Consider the following 25,926-nt stretch of genomic DNA (forward strand, 5'->3'; position numbering starts at 1 on the left):
GAAGGTGGTGTTTCATTTAGTTAATTTAAAATGTAAACACTGTTATAATAGTTTTCTCTCATAAAAGTAAGATAGATTAATTTCAGAAAAATTCAAATGTAGAAAAACTATAAAGTAGACCTGTTGCATAATCCCATGACCCATTGATAAAAATTAAACTATTTGAATGCTTTGTTACACTGCAGTCTTTTCTATGCATAGATGTGGCATTGGTAAAATCATAGGAAGAGTTTAGACCGGTATCTAGCCTCCTTTTCCCCCAACCGCAAGCCGCATGATGTCTTTCACTTGCTCTTTCCAGTGCTTATAAAATACATGAGAAATAACATCAGAGCTCCCTTTGTATTATTAATCCACAAAATGGTTGAGATTGTTTACTCTTTTGTGCCTTTCTGTAAGTCACTTTCTGCTTTTTGCAGCTCTTCTCCTTTTGATGTGTACACACTTGTAAATTGTTTTTGTGGGGGTGTTTTTGATATCTCCAGATTGTTTTCAATTCAAGGAAAATTTAAGTCAATTTGACTGATGCTGGAAGGCTGGAATCCTGGAAGGAATGAAATAAGGTGCTACATTGTCTCTTTGGCTGAAATCTGTGGGAATAAGACTATATGACACCCCTAGTGTGGTGGGAGAGCAGGCAGGGCGTAGGTAGCCTCACCCAGCCGAGGTGTCCATGGGTGGGTCTGCTGTGTCCTGTGTCCTCTGGAGGCTGGTGATCCTTCTCCACTTCAGTCTTGGACTTCACTGCAGAAGAATTATTCCTGTCTTGTATTTGCCTTTCTCTCTCTCTCTCTCTCTCTCTCTCTCTCTCTCTCTCTCTCTTTCATTTTTCTCTTCCCTTAATGACTTGATGAAGAACTTTTTGGGGTGAGGAGAAATATAGCCTAGAGTTTTATAATTGAAATGCTGACTTTGAAAGTATTTCTTCTGCCCAAGCCATTTCAGAGTCTACAGAGGCCCAGATCAAACAATTACAAAACAAAACAAAAAACCGAAAACACTCAGAGTTGAAGTTGAGAATGCCGTTCTTGACTTTCTCACCAAGTTATATTTATAAAATGTGTACATTCAATATATTTGCCCCTTCCCCTCATCTTTGAATCATAGTGAGTAGAGTTTTGAATCTTCCATTTTTGCTAATATTGTAAGCATTTATCATGATATATCTTTATATTTTCCTTGAAAATAGATGCATAATATCCAGTTACATGAATGAACCATAACTTGTGTAAACATCCTTCTATTGGACATATAGGGCTTTTTTTTCCTCTTAATATTTTCTCTTAATTTAGAAGTGTTCACTATTGATACTAATATTTCTCTTAACATGAACATGTGCAATGGTGAACATTCTTTTATAGAAGTCACTGTACATATTGCCAATAATTCCTGATTGGAGGATGTGAGCTTTAATATAGTTCTTGATATCTTGCCAAATTTCCCGTTAGAGAGATTTGACCTGTTTTGCTAGCAGCAGGAACATACGAAACCTCCTGCTGTCCTGTACAGTTGTCTGCACTGAGGGTTATACTTTTTAGTTCTTTGCCTCTTTGGTAGGAAAAAATCGTATTTCTTTATTGTTTATTTTTTTCTTTTCTTTTTTCCTTTTTAAAAATTACTGACAATTTTCAATTTTTTTTACATGTTTAGTTATTTTTATTTCTCACCATCTTTTATATTTTTTGGCCACTTATTGTTCATGCCCTAACTCACTTTTATCTGATTTTTAAGAAACCATTTCCTATATTTATAAAAAATCTTTGTCTATAGGCTAAAACTATTACCCCCTTTTCTTGTATGTTTTATATCTTTTCCCAGTTTATCTTTAATCTTTTGCAGATAAATTTGTGGAGATTTTATGATGTGTAGAAGTGTATAATTCTACATGATCAAATCTGTCCTTTTTTTTTTTTTTTTTTTTGCATTCTCTTTCATTGCTTTAATGATTAGGAATGCCAGCCCCTTCTAAGATCACATAAATGTTTATTTATATTTTCTTTTTGTTTTATTGTTGCTTCATTTTATATTTATTTATTTATTTATTTATTTATTTATTTTAAGAGAGAGCTCGCATGTGCAAGAGTGTGTGAGCAGGGGAGAGGCAGAGAGAGAGGGAGAAAGAGAATCCCAAGCAGGCTCCATGCTGTCAGTGGAGAGTTGGACGTGGGGCTTGATCTCACAACCTGTGAGATCTGACCTGAGCTGAAATCAAGAGTCTGACACTTAACCGACTAAGCCACCCAGCTGCCACTATCGTTGATTCATTTTAAAACAATTATTCTTCAAACTGTTAAAAATTTATTTTTGAATATGTTATGAGTAAGATAAAACACTTTCTTTCCCAAATACTGTCCTTGTTATCCTCAAACCCCAAAGTGGATCTATAATGATACATTGTTAAGTTTTTACAAAGCTGGTAAGATCATAATGGCCTAGGGCAATATGTGGGAAAATCCTAGAATTATTAAATAGAAGGAATTGAATGTAGCTGGTGAACAGCAGGCACTTCAAGCCTAAGGCATTGTGAGAATGGAGGCGCCATCCGTGTTAATGGGGAATTCATGGTGGGGGAGACCATCGTCAGGAAAGAGTTTGATAAATTTTCTTCAGCACTTTATTTTTCAGAGCCCTCATACACACGTTCATTTGTTTTTAATGTTTATTTATTTTGAAAGAGAGAGAGAGAGAGAGAGAGAGCGTGAGTAGAGGAGGAGCAGGGAGAGAAGGAGAGAGAGAGAATCCTAACCAGACTTGGTTCTGTCAGCACAGAGCCCCGTGCAGAACTTGATCTCACAAACCATGAGATCGTGACCTGAGAGGAAACCAAGAGTCAGATGCTTAACCAACTGAGCCACCCAGGCACCTTATACATATGTTCAGTTTTGATTAGAACCATATCAGTGGTCTCTCTCAGTGGACTGAACATCTTCTTGAGCAAAGATGTAGTAGATTAAGTGGATCAAGGGACAGAGGAAAAATATGGGTTTTTAAAACTGTGTGCTCCCTCCACATTCCAAGTATGCTTTACTCACAACTCACCTTTGTAACATACTTTATGAGTAACAGATAACTTTCATACCTATTAGTTCACTTGGTTCTCAGAACAACCCAGTGTCGAAGGCATGCATATTATGTCTTTGTTTCTAAAGATCTGAAAACTTACTAGACATTAGGTACCTAAGGTCACACAAAGAATATATGTTTTCCTGCTCTTTCAGTGAGTAAATGCTCATCAAGCGCCCGTGGTATGCCAAGCATTGTCAGGTACTGAGGATACATAGAAAGAAGAGTTCTTAATTGAAACAAGGAAGAATCAGACTCTTTTCCTTAGACTTCATTTTTTTAGAGCCAGGACTTGGTGCTTGGCAATACCCATCCATTAAAGTAAAAGAAAACTCACATAAGACAATTAATGTGACTGACACTGGATACTTCATACATGGTGAACTTGAGTGATCTGGATGGAATGGGGGAACTTGAGTGATAATTAGATCAATGTATTATGTTGTTTTCTGCTGTGGTATACAATGTATACCTTTTTGAAGCTCTTTTTATTGGTACTAGATCAAAAGCCAGATAATTTGTTGGTTATTTATTATGTAAAGTGTAATTCAGAGTCACTCAGGCTCTTCCTTTAAAGAGAAATGTTTTTTTCTTCATTGATATTCATGATATAAGTGTCCAGCACTACCATCTCTAGAAAGTTTAGTGTTTGCAGTTTAAAAAATAAAAAGAAAATGGGGCGCCTGGGTGGCTCAGTTGGTTGAGTGTCCAACTTCGGCTCAGGTCATGATCTTGTGATCTGTGAGTTCGAGCCCCGTGTCGGGCTCTGTGCTGACAGCTCAGAACCTGGAGCCTGCTTCAGATTCTGTGTGTCTCTCTCTCTCTCCGCCCCTCCCCTGCTCATGCTCTGTCTCTCTCTCTCTGTCAAAAATAAATAAACATTAAAAAAAATTTTTAAAAGAAAAAGTAATAAGAAAAACTGGATTTCTGTGGCCTTTCATTGTTGAGGAAAAACTAGTTACTCTAATGATTTTATTTTTTTGAATTCTAAATTGAAAAAAAAAATATTGCTGTATTGGAAAACCAAAGGTGGGAATGCGTTTGTTCAGCTGATGTTTCTCAGTTTAAATTTCTATATTTAATTCTTTTTTTTTTTGCATTTAAGTCTATATATGTATATTAATTCTATTGTTACATATGTATATTTTGCGTGTAATGCCACTTTATATTTCCATTTCATCTTACATTGTTATTCATTGTTCTTTTATGTGCTCCAATAAAGTCATTGTTTCTATATGTGTTTTCTGATTGACAAGTTGAATAAAGAAATTGATTTTCTTTGGCGTAAAACTAAGTATCGAGTCACGCAGGAAAGCCTTTGGAAAACAAATAGAGCAATCCTTTTGTCAATGCTAATATTTCAGTTTTTCAAGCTACTTGCATGACTAGAGTGATAACCGATCTTAGAACAAGCATTTGATATTGATTTGCCAGTCTAAAGTAACAAGTTACTGCTTCACTTCTTATCAAGAATTAAATCAAAAATAATTCTGTGCCTTATATAATATGTACCTTGAGAATTCTCTTGCATGATTTATGTGCTGCAGTGTAGCAAGGATAAATGTTGAAGAATCATATGACTTTAGATAAAGGTTGTATATTATTACTACATAACTTTATTATATAGTAAATCTTAATTTGATATACACAAAAAGCTATTGCAGAGGTTCTTAAAAAGTTGGGCACATTATATTATAAGAATTTGCATCTTTTTTTATTAATCCTGATGAATTCATAGCCCGTAAGGCTTTTACTGTCCAATAAAAATCCCAAATGGGAAATACTGATTTGCTTACAAAACAAAGAACTTTTTGCAAATCAGAATTGATTATCATTCAAAGCTGATATTAGAAATAAAAGTTCTATATTGTTTCCTCTTCTCAAAATTAAAAAATGAGGTTATAATTAGGTACTCTGTGTTTCATATGAAAGTCAGATAGTATTTTTTTTTTTGCATATTTTAAATTTATTTCCAGAATTTACCATCTGGTAAAATGGTTTGAGTTAATTTCAGATAGTTGCAAGTAACTCAGATGTTTCATACAGAATTAACAATTCATGTATCCCATATTTGCGTGTGTGAGTATATATGCAATATGCTTGTTGTAGCTCAGATATTTAAAATAAATCCAGAGTTAATATTGGATCTTTTTATTCTAACTCCTCTTCCTACCCCAAGGCCATAGAATTTTTTTTTTGATAATTTAGGTCTGTTTTTTGCTTGTTTCATGTTCATAATGTGTAAATGGGAATGGGGGCTTTTTGTGACAATGACCCCACTCAAGCACCCAAGTGAAGGAAAACTACATCTTTATGCTTCCAGATTTGGCAGGGGAGGAGATATGGATATGTTATATGTGAGGATATGCATACCTGTTCCTAAACGGACTCCTAGCAATTGTGTGTGGATTTGGCAAGTTGGTTCCAAAATATGTCTGACAAATACAGAAGGTCAAGAATATCAAGACAATCTTGAAAAAGAGTAAGGTTGTAGGACTTACAGAGCTGTAGGAATTAAGACATACAGTGTTGGCACAGGGATAGGCAAATAGACAAGTGAAATTGAAAAAGGAGTCCCAGGAACAGAACCACACCTGTGTGAAGACCTGATTTATGGCAAAAGTTGGCACTGCATAGCAATGGGAAAATAATGGTCTTTTCAACTAATAGAGCTGGGTCATTTGGCTTGCTGTATGGAACCAAAATGAAACTGATCACTACGTTACATCAAAATCAATTTCAAGTATTTTTTCCCCTGAATTGACATTGGTTTCATGCATAGTATGAGGTAGTGGTCAAGTTTTAATTAATTGAGTTGATTAAATCATTGACAGAACAAAGATCATTAAAAGCTTAATAGAATATTGCCAGAATCTCAGAAATCTCTCCTGGGCATCCTTCTGCACATTATTCTTTCCCTTTTTTCCAGAGAAAACTATTGTCCTGAATTCTAACACTAAAGTTTATGCTTACTTGTTTTTGTACATCATACAAATAGAATTATATAGTAAGATATTCTTCTCTGTATTGCTTCTTTCAGTCAATATTGTTTTCATGAGGTTTATTTATGTTGCTGGATATAGCTGTAGTTCTTAAGAAGTGTGGAATTATGCTGTACCTTCCTAAAGGTAGAGTTGCTATATAAAATATTTGGATTTATTTATTTATTTAGATTAGACTCATAAGTATTTCTTTTATACTTTGGGTTATATTCCAATACTATTTTATTTATTTTCTCATTCAAATTGCTCCAGCTTTGGCTAATGGAAACTCTTTCAGTTGGCTCCTATATCTCTTTGACATATGTCCATTATTGGTGGTAGTGTTCTTGCTTTCTAGTGATACAAGTTGGTTCTGCCCTATCTTGTGTATTTTGTGTGCTAGTCCAAAAATGAGCCATTTCTTCAAGTAGCCCTGGTTCCTTTCTTTGAACAATGGTGTTGGAAACCAAGATCTGAATGCTAGCCATGCTTGTTGCCACTGGGGTATTGATGTTTCTGGGCCCACTCAGCTGACAGAGCAAGGTACACATGCACACACACACACACATATACACATATATACATATATATACACACATATTTATAAATATCTCTATATGTTTCCATTTGCATATATATTAATTTGAAGCTAAGTTCAGTCTGTTGCCTCCAGCTCTAACCCATCATCACATGGATTGCATAGGTCATTCTAGCTTCCTCCCCTTTCTTATATGAGGGAGATTCCAAGGGTTTTTGGCCAATTGGAAGAATGCAGTTGCTATTTACTGCAGATGGGAAGGACTGCATGGGAGCAAGATTAGGGTGAACTTCTAAAATACTGTTATTCTACTATCAATAACTGGTGACGTGAATTAAATAGATAATATTTTGTTATCTTAAGTGTTAATAAAATATGTATAATATCTATAATTGTGAAATAATTTTTAAAAGTCAGATTGCTACTTTCTTTTGTCTTAGATTATGTAGTAAAATACATGTAACATAAATCTACCATTTTTACCATTTTTAAGTGTACAGTTCGGTAATGTTAAGTGCAGCAGATCTCCAGAACTGTTTCTATCTTGCAAAACTGAAACTATATCCATTGAACAGTTCACCATTTGTCCCTCCCCCACCCTTTGGCAACTGCCCTCTGCTTTCTATCTCTGAATTTGACTACTCTAGCGTACTTCATACAAGTGGAATCATACAGTATTTGTCTTTTTGTGATTGGCTCATTCACTTAACATAACATCCTCAAGGGCTTCCATGTTGTATGTATTACTTTGCTAGGATCATGTAACAAAACACCACAGACTGGGTGGCTTAGCAGAAATTTGTTTTCTCACAGTCCTGAAGGCTGGAATTCCAAGATCAAAACGTCAGCAGGTTGGTTTGTTCTGAGGCCTCTCTCCTCAGCTTGCAAATGGTTTCTGTCTTACGGCCTCTTCACGTGGTCTTTTCCCTATGCACAGTCATCCCTGGTGTCTCTCTTGTGAATCCAAATTTCCTTCTCTTATAAGAACACCAGTCAAATTGAATTAGGGCCCATGCTAATGACTCATTTTAATTGAATCACCTCCTTAAAGGCCCTGCCTTCAAATATAGTCACATTTTGAGGTACTAGACATTAGGGCTTCAGTGTATGAATTTAGGAGGGACACAGTTTAGATGATAACATTGTTGTATATGTCGAGTGTCAGAATTGCTTCCTTATAAGGCTGGATAAACTCCATGATATGTATACACCACATCGTTTATCCAGTCATTTGTCATTTGGGTTGTTTCCACCTCTCAGGTGTTATGACTAATGCTGCTATGAACATGGGTATACAGATATCTCTTTGAGACCTTGCTTTCAATTACAAAATATTGTAGTTCTATTTTCAACTTTTTGAGGAACTGCCATACTATTTTTTTTTCAGTATCACAACTGTGTACCTTCATTTTTTAAAATTTTTTATTTTTTAATATAATTTATTGTCAGATTGGCTTCCATACAACATCCAGTGCTCATCCCAACAAGTGCCCTTCTCAATGCCCATCACCCACTTTCCCCTCTCCCCCACCCTCCCATCAGCCGTCACCTTTTTCTCTGTATTTAAGAGGCCTTTATGGTTTGCCTCCCTCCGTCTCTGTTTGTAACTTTTTTTTTTTTTACAAAAACTGGGTTGCTCAATTGGTTAAGTGTCTGACTTCAGCTCAGGTCATGATCTTTTATGGTTGGTGAGTTCAAGCCCCATGTGGGCTCTTTGCTGACAGCTCAGAGCCTGGAGCCTGTTTCTGATTCTGTGTCTCCCTCTCTCTCTGCCCCTCCCCCGTTCATGCTCTGTCTCTCTCTGTCCCAAAAATAAATAAACGTTGAAAAAAAATTTTTAAAAAAATAATAAAATAAAAAATAAAAATATAATGCTTTGTATTAAAAAAGTAATGTGCTTGTAAAACATCCAAACTATACAGAAGACTTCCCACCCTCTGCCACTGCATTCACTTCAGAGATAACTATTTTAAGATTTTCAAATGTCTTTAAAAGCACACGTTATTTTATGTAAAAGAGATTATATCATCCATGTTCTTCTACAGCTTATTCTTTTCACTTAATATGTATGTCTTAGATATTTTTCCATGTCTTTACATTAGATCCCCTCCTGTGCTCACTTTGGCAGCACATATACATTAGATCCCCTCCATCCAATGGTGGCATAGTCTTCCATTATATGAAATACCATAAATTTTAACCAGTCTCTAAAGAATGATACTTAATTGACTTTAAATTTGTTTTTGTTTTGCAGTTTAAATTATGCTGCAGTGACATCCTAAATATGAATGGTATATTCCTAAATATGAAACCCTTGGGTCAAGTCAATATTTAATGACAGCCTGTGATGGATAAGGAGTGGTGTTTCTTTCTGTATAGTGGGTATTTTAATCACCTTCTTTCCAGGCATTAATAATATTTCACCTTGGCAGAGCACTTTAACATTTTTAAGGAATTCTTCGTTCGTGACTTCATTTGCTTCTTACAACCAGTGAACAGTGTATGTATTGGTTTTATTAACCCTGCTAAGGCATAAGATAGGTCTTAACCTGTCTATGGCTGGACCTTACCTGGGTCTCCTCATTCTTGGCCCAATATTAATATCTTTGAAAGTAGTGGAGGATCCTTGGAAGTTGTAGCCCCAGTGGTAGGAAGTATTCTTCTTGTTCAATGGGAGGTTTTGCTGTGTCTTTCCTTTTCTTTCTTTCTTTCTTTCTTTCTTTCTTTCTTTCTTTCTTTCTTTCTTTAATGTTTATTTATTTTTGAGAGACAAAGCATGAGCAGGGAGGGGTAGAGAGAGAAGAGGACAGAGGATCTGAAGCTGGCTCTGTGCTGACAGCAACGAGCCCAACATGGGGCTCAAACTCATGAATTGTGAGATCATGATCTGAGCTGAAGTTGGACACCACCCAGGTGCCCCATGTCTTCCCTTTACTATCATTCCAAGTTGACTCTGAATCATTAGCTTTTTAGTCAAGAAAGCTTTAAGTTCAATAACTTTCAGGTAGATTTCCCATTGAGATATTACAGTATCTTATATTAATGCATGTAGACTTTTAATTCCAAAGGGATAATATGACACTTCCATGTTTCTTTATGCCAGTCATTTAAAAAATTATTTGATAAAAAACCTAGCTTTATTAACTCTTTGAGGCTGCTGCTTTCAGAATGTACCTGAAAGGCCTTTATGTATCATAGCATATGTTTACTGTCCTGAGAAGACCAGATAAGTCTACTTACAGTATTGTTTTTTCTTATTGGTTATTCAGTGAAAGAGGGGTTGAGTGAAAATGAACACTGGTGATTCAGCCATCCATCCCTTCAAGCAACAAATGGTAGCTGAGTGCCTACTGTAAGTCAGGTATTGTTCTTAGCTAATTCTGAGAGGTGTGGACCCTAATATTTAGTGGAAAGAGACCCCTAGGGACTCAGAAAGCTGGACAGTCAAGATGGAAACCCACAGAATAGAATCCTCCTGACACAGCAGGAGGCTAATTGATTTTGAATTGCCAGAGAACCAAGATGAGGAGCGAAGTCAAATGCTTATTCTCCAGTCTTTTCTTCTATTATGTGCCACAAACTGCCCAACCTTGTTCTGGGCACATTTTGAGGAAGAAGAACCTTCTTCCTAGGCTTTCTTCACAATAAGTTTATCTTAATACCACAGAGTTGCCTATATTTCCTGTGACATTGGATTTACTCTCTTATTTACGGTTGTATATTGGAAACATTAAAAGAGATAGAAACAGTAAGGAGTGAGGGAAGAGAAGAAAGGAGAAGGGGAGGAGGGATAAAGACATTTTAAGATAACATGAAGCAAATATATTGTCAGAATATGTATGAGTGTCCCCTTTACAACATTTCTTAAAGAATGGTGATAATTATCATCATGTGTAGGCAGCTCCATAATATATAATATGCCTAATCTTCTAGGGATCTAATAAAATATTTGTATGATAGATTACATGTCTAATTAAAATTGGGAACTTGTGAATGATACATCAACCATAGGAAGACCCCCTGGTTTTCTGACACTGTGTTATATGGATATTTAGAATTAATCATCTTTACTGTCACTAGCACCTAATGAATTATAGAACTATAGAGTTCAAATAATTCAAAATTCTTAACATCTTCCTCTAACTCAAGCTTAATTGACTATAGAACTTTCACGGTGGTAAGTTAGAGAAATGTCCCTGAGAGTCTCTGTCGAGGCAGGGCCATGGATATATTTTTGTGTCTAGCTGGTGTTTTGTTTATAGTAAGTGTTAATTAAATTTTTTGAATAAAAAAATATATTTTTAAAACACTTCTGTTTTTTAATATCCAGGACTTCTGTGGAACTTAGAATTTGATTCTAACAGTTACTATTTAGGCAAATCATTTAAATTTTCCAAGTCTCATTTCTCCATTGAAGACAGGCATCTATCTGTAAAATGAAGAGAAGAATGTTTATGGCACACAGATTTTGTTTCATTTTTATATTTGCATGTTCATTTATTACAATTCTGTGTTTTTCATAAATAAGGGTTACATAGCAGGTTTGTTGAGAGGGATAATAAAATACTAACACTTTCCAGCACCAAACAGTTGCCCACTATTACTATTAATATGATTCCCATTGTTATGCTCTACAAACAGAAGGAACATTTTAAGACCCAGAATCTGAATGGATTTGTATTCTGTTTTTTCAAATTGTGGTATGTATACAGATTAAATTTTGATGAGGAATAAGGAAAAATTTTTAAAATCATTTATTGTGTATTTTTAAAGTATTTTGAGTATTATTTTCAGTGCCTACTCTGTGCTAGGCAGGGTTCTAGGTTCTGGGAATACAGTTTTACAGAAAGTAGACACAGTTCCTCCTCTGTGGAGCTAACCATGTAATGGAGGATTCAGATAATTCGTGTAAGAAATGTGATTGGGGGCAGAATGTAGGGTTCTATGTAGGACACATGAAGGTCAGGACTGGTCAGGACTTGGGTCTGTTGAAGGCATCAGGGAATGTTACTGAGAAGGAAGCATCACTAAATTGAGAGCTTCAGGATCAGGAGGAGGTAGGCAGGTGGCAAACATATCCCTGGGCTCAAAGAGAGGCCATAGTATAGAGATTAGGGGAGATTTGGGCCCACACTGGAGAGAGAAACAGGGACCAAGCCCTGCAGGGCATGGATGCCAGATTTGGATTCTGTCCAAGGGAGGGTGGAGCAGAACAGTGACTGATCAAACTGCTATTTTAGGGCACACCACTCTACTGTGGAGGAACAGATGACAGGAAGAACAACCAGGAGACCCTTTGGGATGCACTCTGTGGGCTAGGAGAGAGAGCCAGTGGTGGCCTAGACTGGGGAGGCAGTTTGGAGGAGACCTTTGGACAAATTTGAGTGATATTGACAGGACCTGGGGATTGACTAGATGCTCATATTTCTGACCCAAACAGCTATGTGGGTAGTGGTGCCATCCACCAACACAAACAACAGAATGGAGGCAGAGGCTGGGGTCAGGGAGTGGCAGTGAGCCATGTGTAGACTTTCTGGGTTCTGTGTAACTGTGGAAAACATGACTTGAGAAAGCCTGGTGGATGGTTGCATAATTGGTTCTGGAGCTGAGAAGAGAGATATGGATAAGTCTTAGAGCCTTGCATGTCACCCGTATAAAGATGGCACCTGAAGGGAAGGATATGAATGATATCACCAGGAAGACTGTCACATGAGAAGAGACCAGGCCTAGACACAAGGTCTTACCCACAACCCTGAGTGGCAACAAATTCTAAAGGAGTGGCATAGGAGTAGAAACATGCACAGCACACTCAGGAGTAGCCCAGGAGGTGAATCACGAGTATACATTTCCACAGATCCTAGGGAACAAAGTTTCTCTAAAGCAGTGGTGGCTGTGTGGGAGGTTGGGGAGTGGATGCCTAGTGGGGGAGTTGTGACCTTGCTGTGAAGAGCAGAGCCAGATCACATGGGTTTAGAAAAACCAGGAATTAGAGAGAGACAAGTGTGGATGGCTCTGCAGAAAATGGTTGCTGATGGAGAGCAACAGCAAAAAGAGGACAGAAGGTCAGGGAGAACGTGTCATTTTCTTTTTTAGAAGATAGGAGGACCTTGAATGGGTTTATTAGCTGATGAAAAAAAAAAAACACAAAACCCAGTGGAAACCAAGATGGTGACTAAGTAGGAGAAAATGGTATCTGTGGGAAGGTGGGGAGGGGGCAGTAGGCTTCAGAGTCCAAGTAGGAGAGTCAGCCTGGGGAGGAGAAAGGACTCACCTTCGAGAGCAGTGAGAAGGAAAGGGTGTAAGGTCTGAAGTGGCCGGTGAGGTGAGAAAGGTTGGGGGATGGGAAGTTGAGGGAGCATCTGCCTGTTGCCTTCTGTTTCTCTTTGACCGAGGAACTGAGCCCAGGTCTCATGCCCCGGATCTGATTTCCTCGTGACATAGAGGCTCCATCCTCTCAGTGGTTCTGTGTTCTCATTCAGATACTGAGGATTTCTGTCATACATTCCTCTTCCCTCCTCCCTTTACCCACCAAGACTTGTACCTAAGCCCATAAATTGCCCTGTACTAGAATAGGTCCTTCTTATCTTCAAAACAGGTCTCTTTCCCTCTCAGATAAATTAATAGGTCTATTATAGTGGTTGCCATTTGTGTTTCCTACATGGAAGACTCTAATGGTTGATCTGTCAGATTGCTTAGACATCAGGAGGTATTTGAGGACATGCATATCCCTTTAATTCTTCCTTTCCTTAAAGTTAGCTCTGTTTGTTTTCATTCTAGCCTGGGGCTAGTTCTGTACCTCACAGGTAAATTAATTCAGCTCAACAGATGGAAGTGGCTCAAGTTAACTCTTGCTCCTTTTCAGAAATCCCATTTCAACCAGATAGTGTATGTCATTGGTGGTTCTGGGAAGAAAAGAAGTTGAGCAGTTGGATTCAGGAAGAACAGGGGCCATTTTTTAATGGCTGATGTACAGGGTCTCAGGACTTTCTATGTCCAAAAGCCTGACCCAACTGATAGTAAGAAGTTATATAAGAGGACTTGGCCACCCTTCTGCCCTCTGATCACATCCATGACCCTGAGTGGCCACACAGAGATTGTATGGAAGGGCATCATGGTTAAAACATAGGCATGGTGTGAAATATGACTCTTCCTTATAGATGGCATTAAAATTCCTAGGAGTGGAAGTTTAGAAACTTATACTGTACAGTGAAAATGAAAAGTAACGGTATTTTGTGGAGGAAAAGTAATTTATTGGCTCTGACATGAAAAGCCCTGGGAGTAAGCATCCTTCTAATAATGGACACCCATGATTGATGGCTGTTCTGTGCTGCTGCTGTCTAGAAGTGAGCTCTTTGAAATAGCATAGTAGGGACTTTGCAGGTGAGTCTCATTTGGTTAAGTTACTGCTGCTTTTGTGAAGCTCTGCTGCATCTTTATATTCTAACAAGGAGAAGATGGTAAATCAGAGTAATTGCTTCATCTCAAGGCACTTTTATATTGTAAAGGAAAAAGGTCCTGTTAAGAAACTCAGATTAACTTCTCTGTTTATCCTATATGGAAAGCCTCTTTGAAAGCTGCTTATCATACAACCTGCTGGTTTATTTATAATGGAACAATTCCATTAGAACCTGACACTTGTTCTCATGGCAGCAAGACTTAAGATCCCTCAGGAAAAGCATTTAACCCTTGGAAATGCAAAGCTGTCATTTATCTGTCATCTCTCTAAAAACTCACTGGAGGGTATTTACGAGAGAGATTTGGAACAGTTATCATTTCCACCGAGTTAGAAATGGAGTTAGGACTTACTAAATGGTCAGTAGAGAACAGATGAGCGTCCAGTACCGTAGTGCAGAAGCGGCTTGTCTTTGTTAGTGCCATTACAATGCACTAATTATGGTGTTCCACAATTTTTAAGTAATTCACTATACAGAGTTCAGGGACTGGTGTATTAGTTAATTGCTAGTTGTAACTCATTTGAATTGCTTATCTCACTTATATTTTATAAGTTTTACAAGAGTTCTGAAAGTTGATGCTTATCAACCAAGGAAACTTAGCAGATCTTAGAAGAATGAACTCAAATTGTCATGATATGAAAATTAACACCCTTCTGCCTGGCAGTTACTAGCAAAAGATGGGGATACCATTTGTCAAAGTCTGTCAGTAAGTAGGTTCCCTGGGGAGCCAGTGGAGCATAGTCTAAGAATTCATTCTCTGGTGCCAGACTGCCTGGCTTCAGACCCCAACATTGTCGCTCACTGGCTATGGGACTTGTACAAGTTAGTTAAACTTAGAGCCTCATGTTTCTTCAGTGGTTGATGGGGATAATGTCTCTTGGGGTTTTGAAGACTACTCAGTGAAATAATGTATGTAAAGTGTTTCATGCAGTGGCTGCATGTAGTATTAAAGGTTAGTTGTTGTTATTAGCAAAATTTAATATGGGCCTGGTGGGTTTGGTAAGAAAAGATTGTCTTCTCTGTGGTCAGGGTGTTCAAGGCCAGCCCTGATACAAACTGTATTCTTCCCTTTATCCACCCTTCATTTATTCACTCCAAACCAAACCTGCTTCAGGAAGGGATCAGATAAACTTATTTGGGGTAAGGTAGAAATGACAGAGTAGCAGTGGAGCAAACCAAACAAATGAAACTTTGAATGTGGAATTCCAGCTGGATAAAGAAGTAGGATGGTGTTGGGAGGGCAAGAGTCACCTCTTCCAAACCCTCTCAAAGGCCACTTAATAGTAATTTATGTACCTTGTACTTTTAAGCCCTTCTTCCCTTCACTGTCCTCCACCTGCCCTTTTCTCAAGACCCAACTCAAAGGAGTCTCTTTCAGGAAGCACTCCAGATTCCCTGTGCTCCCTTCTGCAGTGCCCTAGCCACACGATGTCAGCATTCTCTGCTTAGAATAGACCCCTGCCCAGCACTGAGTGTGGAGCCTGCATAAAATTCTCTCTCTCTCTCTCTCTCTCTCTCTCTCTCTCTCTCCCCCCCTCTGCCCCCTCCCCCACTCATCCATGCTCCCTTTCTCTCTCTCTAAAAAAAAAAAAAAACCTTATAGAATGGGGCCCTTCCCTCTTCTCCCTCTTGTCTTCTGAACCATTAGCTTCTCAGCAGCAGGAAAGGCCAGTCACAGCCCTAATTGTCTCCCCTGCATCTAACACCATGGCATTCAGGAAATGCTTTTGGACTGAAGTGAATTGTATTTCTGCTGTATGAAGAGGAGAATATTTTTTAACCATGGAGAACATGATAACTTTCTTCAGATCGGTGAGAGATTGTTCCCTCTCTTCCCCTTGAGTGTACTTGTTTCCCAGACCACAACTCTGGAGACATACCAGTAGGTAGGATAATGTTTTTTGTTGTTTTTTTTTTCTTTTTAAAGAAGAAAACACTATGATGATTCCAGCCAAGGGGTGTAATTAGCTACATATCCCCTTGGCTGAAAGCCTCGTCCATGGGAAATGCAGTTTGTTTGCAGCGATTGTTCGAATGTGAACAGGCTGCATATGGATCAGTGCTACAGGGAAGAGAGTCAGTCCCTCCTGGCCAGCTGTGCCTTCTGGGTCAAACTTGAGCTCAGCAGAGGGGGCAGCTCCCCCCAGCTCCAGCATCTTTCTCTCTAATAAGGCTGCAGAGACCAGAGCAGGCTAAAGAATGGGTAGGATCTGAGGAAAATGATGAGCAGCCTTTGCTGGCTTACTTTTGAGTCTATAATTTTTAAATTCACTCACCTGTCCTTTATTCCACTCTTCTGTATTACATGGATATCCTTTTGGCATGTATACTGTGGAAAGAAACTGATTTTTGTCTTTCGTTTTTTGGGACTATAAAAAATTATAACAACCCAGCCTTTATTCCAGAATTCTCATTTTAGTTCTTTCTGAATGGAAAGTAGATTCCCTATGTTTCATTGTCCTGTTTTGCTTTTGTGAGGGAAACATTCAGTGTTTTCTAATACTGGGCTTGTAGACATTAGGGTTTAGGAAGTGTGTCCACCTCTTGGCTCCCGGGTAGCCCCTCCTCTATGGATTGACATTGCTGTCCCTTCTACATGATGTCTTCTTTATGACATTGTTTTGGTGATTGAACTCTTATCCTGAGTCCCTTGATCTTTAAAAAAGGTAGCCTAGTAATAATATCTACCATCCTTGTCTTTCTCCAAGGGACATTGTAAGGATAATTAGGGGACATATGTGTGAAATGTTCTGAGCCCAGTGGAAGGGAGAAACTATCAGACACAAAGGTATTGCTATTATTCAGTTTCATACTGTTACCACATGATCAAGGATACATTAATTTTGGAAATGGTGATAATTTCATGTTTGGACTTCTATTCCTCCCTAATCAGCATAATTGGCTTTGCCCTGAACCCTATACTTACCTCATTTTATAGATTAAAAACAAATAAGGGGCAATGATCAGAAATGTTTTTACTATGTTTTTCACTGGCTATTTTTTTTATTCTAAAAATAAGTTAGTCTTTTAAAGGTAGTTGATTAAAAAGCTTCATTTTCTGGGAATGTTATGCATTTGCAATATATAATAAATAATACTGTAGCAGTTGGCTGCCTCCACTTTCATACAAAATAAATAAATACATTTGGTGACATACATTTGAGGAATGTGATTCTTACAATTTTCACAGAAATAAGGAATAACTTTACAGATGATAGAGATTTTACCATCTGCTAGTAACAACAACAATAACAAAACATAGCTCATGATACGAAGCTCTTACTGAGTCTAATGTATTTATTGGCATGCCAGGAATAAGAATTCTCTACAACTTTAGTCGACCATCCCCAGGGAAGATGACCTGACTTTCAGCATGTCAGGGGAAAGGTTCCTTTGCTTCTAAAGCAAATGACATGGGCTTTACATCGTTTGAATGGCAGAGGAGGGAAGAGGGATAAGTTTTAATGGTGAGAAATCAAGAGAAAAGCACTCTCCAGAATTGTAAGTACCTACAGAGATTTCACTGGTAATTAGTGGAATGGTGGACTTACTGTCAAGAAGATACTTTCTTTATGAGTTAAACATTTAGTGTTGACCAAAGAGATAAAATTTCAGACACTTAGAGAAAGATGGGGCATGTAAGTCCAGACTTTCTCTACAATGACATTTGCATTAAGCAGGTGACATTTTCCTAGGCCTGACATGACAGGTAAGGGTTGTGGTTATAGTTAAGGATGAGGAACCAGGAGGGTCACCATTAGGAAGGGATAAATGTTCAGTGAGGCTGGGGAAGAGAAACCAAAGGGAAAGCATTGAAGACGTATTAGCTCTCTTTTTGGGTTTCCTTTGCTCTCTTCCAGAGAAGGTGGGGATGATTGTCATTTTTGATCATTCTGGTTTCATCTGGTGGCATGGAGGATATTGCATGGCACAAGCATCATGGCTATCCTGTGAAAGATGGCCAGTGCATTTTTAAAAAACTGTTTATTTTGAGAGTGAGGGGAAGGGCAGAGAGAGGGAGAGAGAGAAAGAGAGAGAGAGAGAGAGAGAGAGAATGAATCCCAAGCAGGCTCCATGTTATCAGCACAGAGCCTGATGTGAGGCTCAACCTCATGAACTATGAGAACATGCCCTAAGCTGAAATCAAGAGTCAGACAGAGACTCAACCAACTGAGTCACCCACACACTCCAATGGCCAGTGCATTTTTATTAGTAGACTATGTGTATGTGGTCCTGAGGGTGTTCAGTCTTCCTTAGTAGTAGAAGCTATAGGCTGGGTATGCAGGTAGAACCTCATTAGAGAACTTTAGCCAGCACTGGTGTGCATGTTGGAGTGCTTTTGGTTATCTTTGAATGGATTGGGGAATGAAGCAAGTTTAAAGAGGAGCAGCTTGCCTCTCACCTCCCAACTTCTCCATATTTTTAAGTGATTTTTACTCCCTGGCCCTGGAAAATACAGTAAGTCTGATATCTGCCTAATTGATTTTTGCTTTCAGCCTAATGCTAAACATCTAAGCCATGTTGCAAAGTAGGCAGTGTTTATAAATTTGTTTTCATTGCTATATTCTACATCATCCCTCCTTTTTTTTTTTTTGTCATGCCTCATATTTGGACCCTGATGTCCTGTGCCCTTTCCCATTGGCCTTTGGCAAAAATGCTGACAAACTCATACACATTCAGATACCAAGGGCTGATCAGGTTAAAGTGTTTCCCCTTCTTGTGGTGTCTACATTTTTTACAGGGGTGAAGACATCTTAAGCCAGAGGAATGACTCTCTAGTTGTGGAATTTCAGTCGTCAGCCAGCAGATGTAGGAGGTATTATTTTGGGTATGGGGGCCTCTCAGAAGTCCTGAAATCATCCTAAATGACCACCTGCCTGCTCCATGTTACATAAGGCCACTTCATGCATCATACCAGTCTTGTGTGTTTGGTTGGTTTGACCTTGCCTGAGGGCAGCAAGCATGTTTATGGAAGTCTCTGTGCATGGAGTCCTGCATAGTTGGTGCTTCGCAGATACCTGTGTGTGCTGGAGAGGGGAAGAAGTACGGTGCATGGTATGCAAGCTTATTTTTCTGATTGCCAAATGCTGGTTTGGATCCTAAAGTTAGCAAGTTCATAGTAAAACTCGATTTGTCCCCTTGGTTAAAGCTCACTTCATGCCCATCCACAGCATGAGTCATGTGTTGTCAGAGCAGTCTCCATTTGAAATCCATGGAATGTTTGTGAAAGCTGCGGTCTCATATTGCGAATGTCCACAAGCAGGGCAGGGCAATCATAGCCTCTTCTTTGAACTTGAAGCCTGGTTCTGTGAATAAGAGTGTCATTTTCATCTTATGCCTTCCTTATGCCAGTCACTATCACTATAGCCATCCAGAGAGTTCTTAGTGATCGCAATGTCAGAGCTGTGAGCCTCTCATTTGGTAAGGCTGTGGCTGCAGCCTCCGTTTATGTGAAGGTCACTGGTTGGACTCCCCAATCTAATAACTTTGGGTAACGTACGAAAGATGAATTAAAATGCTAATAGGTGATATGTTCTGGGTATTTTAACATTTCCTAATCTTAAATTTAAATGAAATTCCTTAGGTGTTCTCCCAGCCTTGCTGAAAGCATATTTAGCATTGCCCCTTAGCGAATTTAAAGTATATTCTATCCACCCAGGCAGAGCTAGAAGGATAAGCAATATGTATTTTATGATCATTTTATTTGTGTCCTCTATAGCTACATGACACAAATATTCTCTTATACTCAAGATAGCAATTCAGCTAAAACAAAACTAGACAAAACAGGATCTCACTCTTTCATATATTTCTATGAACCCACAGATCCTTTCATTATTAACAACATTTAAAAGCAGTACATTGGAGTTTGGGCACCTAAAGCTTTTCCAAAGCCATTTTGTAGATTACCTTCACGTTTAAACCTTACAATGCCATGAAACATCCCTGTTTTATAATGAAGACACTGGGGTGCAGAGAGGTTGTGTGGCTTTCCCATCATCATGTCGCTGGTTATGGGAGAACCACAGTCAGTAGGTGGTTGTCCTGGCTCCCAGCTCAGGCATCTGTGCATTAGATCAAGTGGGAGCTCTAAGCAGAACAAGATCACTTAAAATGCTTCTGCTAGGAAATGAAGACAGTGCTCATTCTGAGGGACATGTCAGGTATGTTGTCTCCACTGAGCCAGATTTACTTTATGTACCAAGCTGAAAAAAACGTGTATTTCCTTCCTTCAGTAAATGGGTCACTTCCTTATTATTAGTTGAATTAGCCCCTTTATTTCCTCCTTATGAGGGGGAAGGAACACTCCCTTAGTCCTCCCAGTTATCTGGTGTCTGGTCACTTCATAATTGTATTTTGGGAGAATAGATATTAATTTTCTTTAACAAAAAGGCTGAGATCCTTGATGACACACCATAATTCAATTTCCGTTCTCTTCCTTCGTTGCCTGCACCCCTTCCTCCTGGCACATTTTTCATAGTTAGGAGTGATAGTGTCAAATATATCAGAAGGAAGAATTGATTCAGTAGTAGTTTGACGACTTGACTGATTAGCAGAGATCAGAAGGAGGCTCATAACTGTGAAAACCACTGCAGCATGGAGTTTTAACAGCTCTTTAGGGAGCTAGTTAATGAAAGAATCACTACAGAAACACAGCCATGCAAAAAAAAAAAAAAAAAAAAGAAAAAAAGAAAAAAAAAGAAAAAAAAAGAAAAAGAAAGAAAGACAAGAACAGAAGCATTCCCATATAACACTCAGAGGCTATGTCTTAAGAGGAAATATGCTCATAATTTCTATTTACACATCACTGTAATTACTGTCTGCCTTAAGATTACTTTCAGTCTTCTCCTGTCAAAATTGCTTAGATATTTCCTGTTTTACATATCAGGCAGAGAGGTCTAGTACTGGTTGGAACTTGTCCTAAGGATTTTCTTTTGCTCCTGAAGAATGTAATTATCAGACACCCAAGCTCATACTGCTTGATTAGACTGGCTTTAATCTGATCCATGTTCTTATCATCACCATTTGTCCATGACCCAGACTTCTGCACTCAGGGGAATGTTTGACGGGGCTTTAGCCTTTAACTTTTTCCTATGTGGTTGTTCTCTTTTCTTTGTCCTGATGCAGCGTCTATGAACCAGATAGAAATGTGTTACGGAGGAAAGAACGAGAAAGAAGAAATCAGGAAACTCAGCAGGATGATGGCGCATTTAATTCGAGTTACTCCCTTTTCAGTGAACCCTACAAGGTAGATGGTTTTCTGTTGTTCATCTTCACCTTCACTTGCACCTCTACTTTCAGTCAGTATTGGAAGAGTCGACCAACCAAACTTCAGCTGGCTCTCTGCCTGGTCAGCCCAGGAAGACAGCTCAGCCGCTCAAAATGAGGTCTTTTCAGATCACAGATCTTGGTGTTGAGTTCACATGACTTGACTGCCTGCTCCCTCAGTAAAATATAACTTTTGCTTAATAGTGAGAGCTGTTTGCTGTGATTTTTATCAATAGTATAGACTTCATTTCTGCATTGATTTTCAAAGTCAGTGCTACTTGTTATGTTTTTTTCTCAGCTATTAGGAAATATAAAGAGGTTTGGTAACATTTGCCACACATGGGTCATGCTGCAATCAGGGTACCTGATAGGGTGATGAGAAAAAAGCTGCTGGATTGCTTCTCATTTATACCAAAGGTCAGAGATACAGCTTCTCTTCCAAAATGAAAGGTCTTCCAAGATTTCACTAATATCTGAGGCTGCACAGAACTATGGATAGTTTAGGCTGGTGGCTTCTTGCACATTTAGCCCCATGTTCATTTTAAGCTTTACTCTGACTTCTTTTGCCTGTCCCTCTGGGTTTCTGACAAGAATAATTATATATTTAGAAATTGGCAGCAGAACAATTTGAGCCAAATTTGAATTTTCAAGAAAAGCTTCCAAAGGGACTATAAAAAAGAAAAGAAAACCTAATCCTGGAAAGTCTTAATTGAGACTGTTTTGTGCAGCTACAGTGGTAAATTTTCTGATTTCCTTAGCTGTAGCACACCACCAAGGATAGATTCCTTTTTGATGTAGTCTAAGGCTCTTAACAGCTTCCTGGTTCTGGCATGATACAGAGTGTGGACGGACTTCTTTAGCAAAGGACAGGTTTTTTTTTTTTTTTTTTTAATGTTTATTCATTTTTGAAAGACCGAGACAGAGCACAAGCAGGGGTGGGTCGGAGAGAGAGGGGGACACAGAATCTGAAGCAGGCTCCAGGCTCTGAGCTGTCAGCACAGAGCCCAACGCGGGGCTCGAACTCACGAACCGTGAGATCATGACCTGAGCCGAAGTCGGATGCTCAACCGACTGAGCCACCCAGGCGCCCCAGCAAAGGACAGTTTTGATGTCATCCCCCAACTCTTATTCTGAATGTGACAAGCCTACTGTGATCAATAATGGCACCTCTCCGTTGTTTCCTGTGTTTCTGTTGTCTCTAACAAGAGGGTACGTGTGTTTCTCTTTCTCCAGACGAACAAGGGAGATGAGCTCTCCAACCGGATCCAGAATACTTTAGGCAATTACGATGAAATGAAAGACTTTTTAACTGATAGATCTAATCAGAGTCATCTCGTTGGCGTTCCCAAACCTGGGGTTCCTCAGGCTCCTGTGAACAAGATCGATGAACATTTTGTTGCAGATTCAAGAGCCCAGACCCAGCCCTCATCTGTCTGTAGCACTGCATCTTCCACACCAGCAGCTGTCCCCGTGCAGCAGAGTAAGAGGGGCACCATGGGCTGGCAGAAGGCTGGGCACCCACCATCAGATGGCCAACAGAGAGCAAGTAAGCACGGACCCAGGTTGCTTGATTTGAACAGATCTGCTAACCCAAAGAACCATAATAAAAAACCTAACCACTCTGTGTCGAGCCCCTCATCCTCATCTTCCTCTTCTTCTTCTTCTTCCAACTCAGCACAAGGCTCTCTCAGGACCTTGCTTGGAGATGGTGTTGGCAGACAGCAGCCACGAGCCAAGCAAGTGTGCAATGTAGAGGTGGGTCTTCAGACCCAGGAAAGGCCACCTGCTATGGCAGCCAAGCACAGCAGCAGCGGACACTGTGTTCAGAACTTTCCTCCATCCCTGGCTTCAAAACCCAGCCTGGTTCAGCAGAAACCAACTGCATATGTGCGGCCGATGGACGGCCAAGATCAGGCTCCTGATGAGTCTCCAAAGCTTAAGTCATCCACAGAAACCAGTGTGCACTGTACGTCATACAGGGGAGTCCCAGCCACCAAGCCAGAGTCCACCAGAGCCAAGGCCAAGCTGTCCAAGTTCAGCATCCCCAAGCAAGGAGAGGTAAGTTTTCTCAATACCACCTACATACATCTGAGCAGTTCTAAGTGACCACTGGACGATTACAAATTAAACTCCCATGCTTCTTTATTTCATTGTGTGAACAACTCCATATGGTAGGATTTGTAGCAATCACTAAAGGAGGATGTACACATAAATAATGGTTTCCTATCAACTTTCTCAAATTGATTATCACCAAATTATTTTTAAGTTCCAACACATGCAGTTATGTGTCTACATTCATTCAGGAAAGGAATGTCTCCTTCAATATAGTTCAAGGGATTTTTTTTGTATTGTTAATGAGTCAGTGTTGACACAGATACTATATATTAGAAATAAAAGTATTGTAAAGGCTATATATAAAGAGGTTAATTTTTATGTAAAAGAGTTCAGAAGTTTGACGCTTTTGTCAGTTTTGGAATGTTCCAGCACAGACTTCACAAAGTAAACCTCATAATGATTTTTAAAGTAACTATTAAATGACTCAATATTGAGGGGCACCTGGGTGGCTCGGTTGGTGGAGTATCTGACTCTTGATATCAGGTCTTCATCTCAGGGTTGTGACTTCGAGCCCCATGTTGGACATGGAGCCTACTTAAAAAAAAGACTTAATATTAAGTATGGTGCATATTCAAATGTACCAAAGTCTTGTCCATATTATAAGATTTAAAATCCAGGTTAATTGATTTGAATCAAGTAAGAACTCTCCTTGTCCTATAAAAATGATCTTAGGTTATATGAAGAGAATGAAATCTTTTAGTTCAGATTCTTCTGGTTTGCATCTTGAATTTATTTATTTGAAATTATTTATTTATTTATCTTGAAAGTATTTATTTATTGCATTATAAAATATGTATATTGGATGTATGGAATATTAGAATTCAAGAAGGCAAATCACATAATCACAGGGGTAGCAAAGAAGCCATGATTACTCACTTGAACAGTAAATCTGGATGGAAAATGAAGTTTTGTTTTAAAGAACCACATTTCAGACTATATTACAAATTGATGACAGTTGTCAAGAGCACATGAAAAAGTATGCCTGCGCATTTTTTTTTGTTTTGTTTTGCTGTGATGTGGTATATTAACAAACATAAAATGTGAATTCTGGAGCATTGGATTTAAGAACCGTCCATTTTTTTTTTCTTTTTGACACAGTCATTTTTAAAGATGGAGTAACACTGCAGAATATTCTGTATATTTTAATTTGATTTAATAACCAAATGAAACACGAATGATTTGATGTTTCTTGTTGGGAGTCTGACAAGGCTGAAGTTAATCATTTCTGAGCTGAGCTATCACTTCAGAAAGCACCATGCACCAGTTGGGAGATCAGCATATTACCCTTGAAGGAGAAGATATATATTTTTTTACTCTAAGGTGTTTATACAGGTTCTAAAGAAGAAATTAAGTGACATGTATACTAGTAACTCCTTTTAATTATTCATTTATGATGGATCCCATAAAGTATTCTTAGGAATTAATAGAAGCAACACATAATTTCTGCAAGCATTTATGTTTTTAAAAGTTTGTAAGAAACACACATTAATATCACTTTACAAAATGAATTTATCAAGCCCTTTGATTTTTGTTGTCATCAAATGACCTGGCAAATTAAACATGGCTTATCCTTGAACAGAGGTGGCTGCAACCACCAGGAATCCTTTATAATTGTAATCCCAATTGATTCCCTGTTAAAATGATTTTTATGTGCCAAAGAAACTTCAAATTTATTAGGTGGTAATTTATTTATTTACTTTGTAACTCAATGAGTTGATAAAGCCCTGGTTAAAAGCCAGTTTTTGATAGCCAGTATAATCCTATGAAGATAACTATACAGTTTTCATTAGGCTTTGGGTATGTCATTAATAACATGGACACTTTCAGGACGCCCTTCCAAGACCCCAGATTGGGAATGACACATTGTACTACGGTTCAGTAATCACAGAAAGAGGGAAATGCCTAGGATAGAAAGTCATACCAGGAGAAATTAGAGCTTTTAAAAAGGAAGTGTTTCATTTCCCCCATGTAATGACATCGAGCCAGTCAGCTTGCTTCCTTCCTAACATTCTATACTGAATACTCTAAAGAGGCCAATCAAGCGTGGTTAGGAAAAGGTAAGAAGTGTCATTCGTAAAACAAAGTTTTAATTGGTGGATTTGGTTTTTTTGTTTTTGGTATGAGAGATGTATAGTCCTTATTTTAGCAAAAAACTTTGCATATTATGGAAAATATGATAATTTGAATTTTGCAACACTTGTGTGTTTAATCAGTCTATTATAATAAGAAAATGAATCTTTCCCAGTTAGCAGCAGAATAGTATCTATAAGTTACATTTTCCATCTTTCAGACTCAAAGAGTTTTTTTGTTTGTTTGTTTGTTTGTTTGTTTTAACAGTACTCCGAGAGACCCTTTTATATATACCCTTTTGCAGGTATATCATTATTTATAGGACATCTCTATAAAATCCATAATCATAGCACAGAAACTGAAGAATTTTATCTTTATCAGCTAATCAGTTTGTACTTTTATGGGGATATTTGCCTTTATTTTCTGGAGAGAATAAAAC

At 38.5% G+C, this 25,926-nt stretch overlaps 1 protein-coding gene across 1 annotated transcript in view; it reads left to right on the top strand.

Annotated features, from left to right (window-relative positions):
- The window catches only part of AFF3 (AF4/FMR2 family member 3), a 530,066-nt gene that overhangs the window by 64,221 nt on the left and 439,919 nt on the right, over positions 1-25,926 (top strand). Inside the window, exons 2-5 of the mRNA XM_043603159.1 lie at positions 18,778-18,852; positions 21,162-21,282; positions 22,536-22,848; positions 22,978-23,360. Of these exons, the coding sequence (XP_043459094.1) occupies positions 18,778-18,852; positions 21,162-21,282; positions 22,536-22,848; positions 22,978-23,360 (892 nt within the window). The remainder of the gene's footprint in view (positions 1-18,777; positions 18,853-21,161; positions 21,283-22,535; positions 22,849-22,977; positions 23,361-25,926) is intronic.

This window comes from Prionailurus bengalensis, chromosome A3, assembly GCF_016509475.1.
Source record: "Prionailurus bengalensis isolate Pbe53 chromosome A3, Fcat_Pben_1.1_paternal_pri, whole genome shotgun sequence".
Lineage (NCBI taxonomy): Eukaryota > Metazoa > Chordata > Mammalia > Carnivora > Felidae > Prionailurus > Prionailurus bengalensis.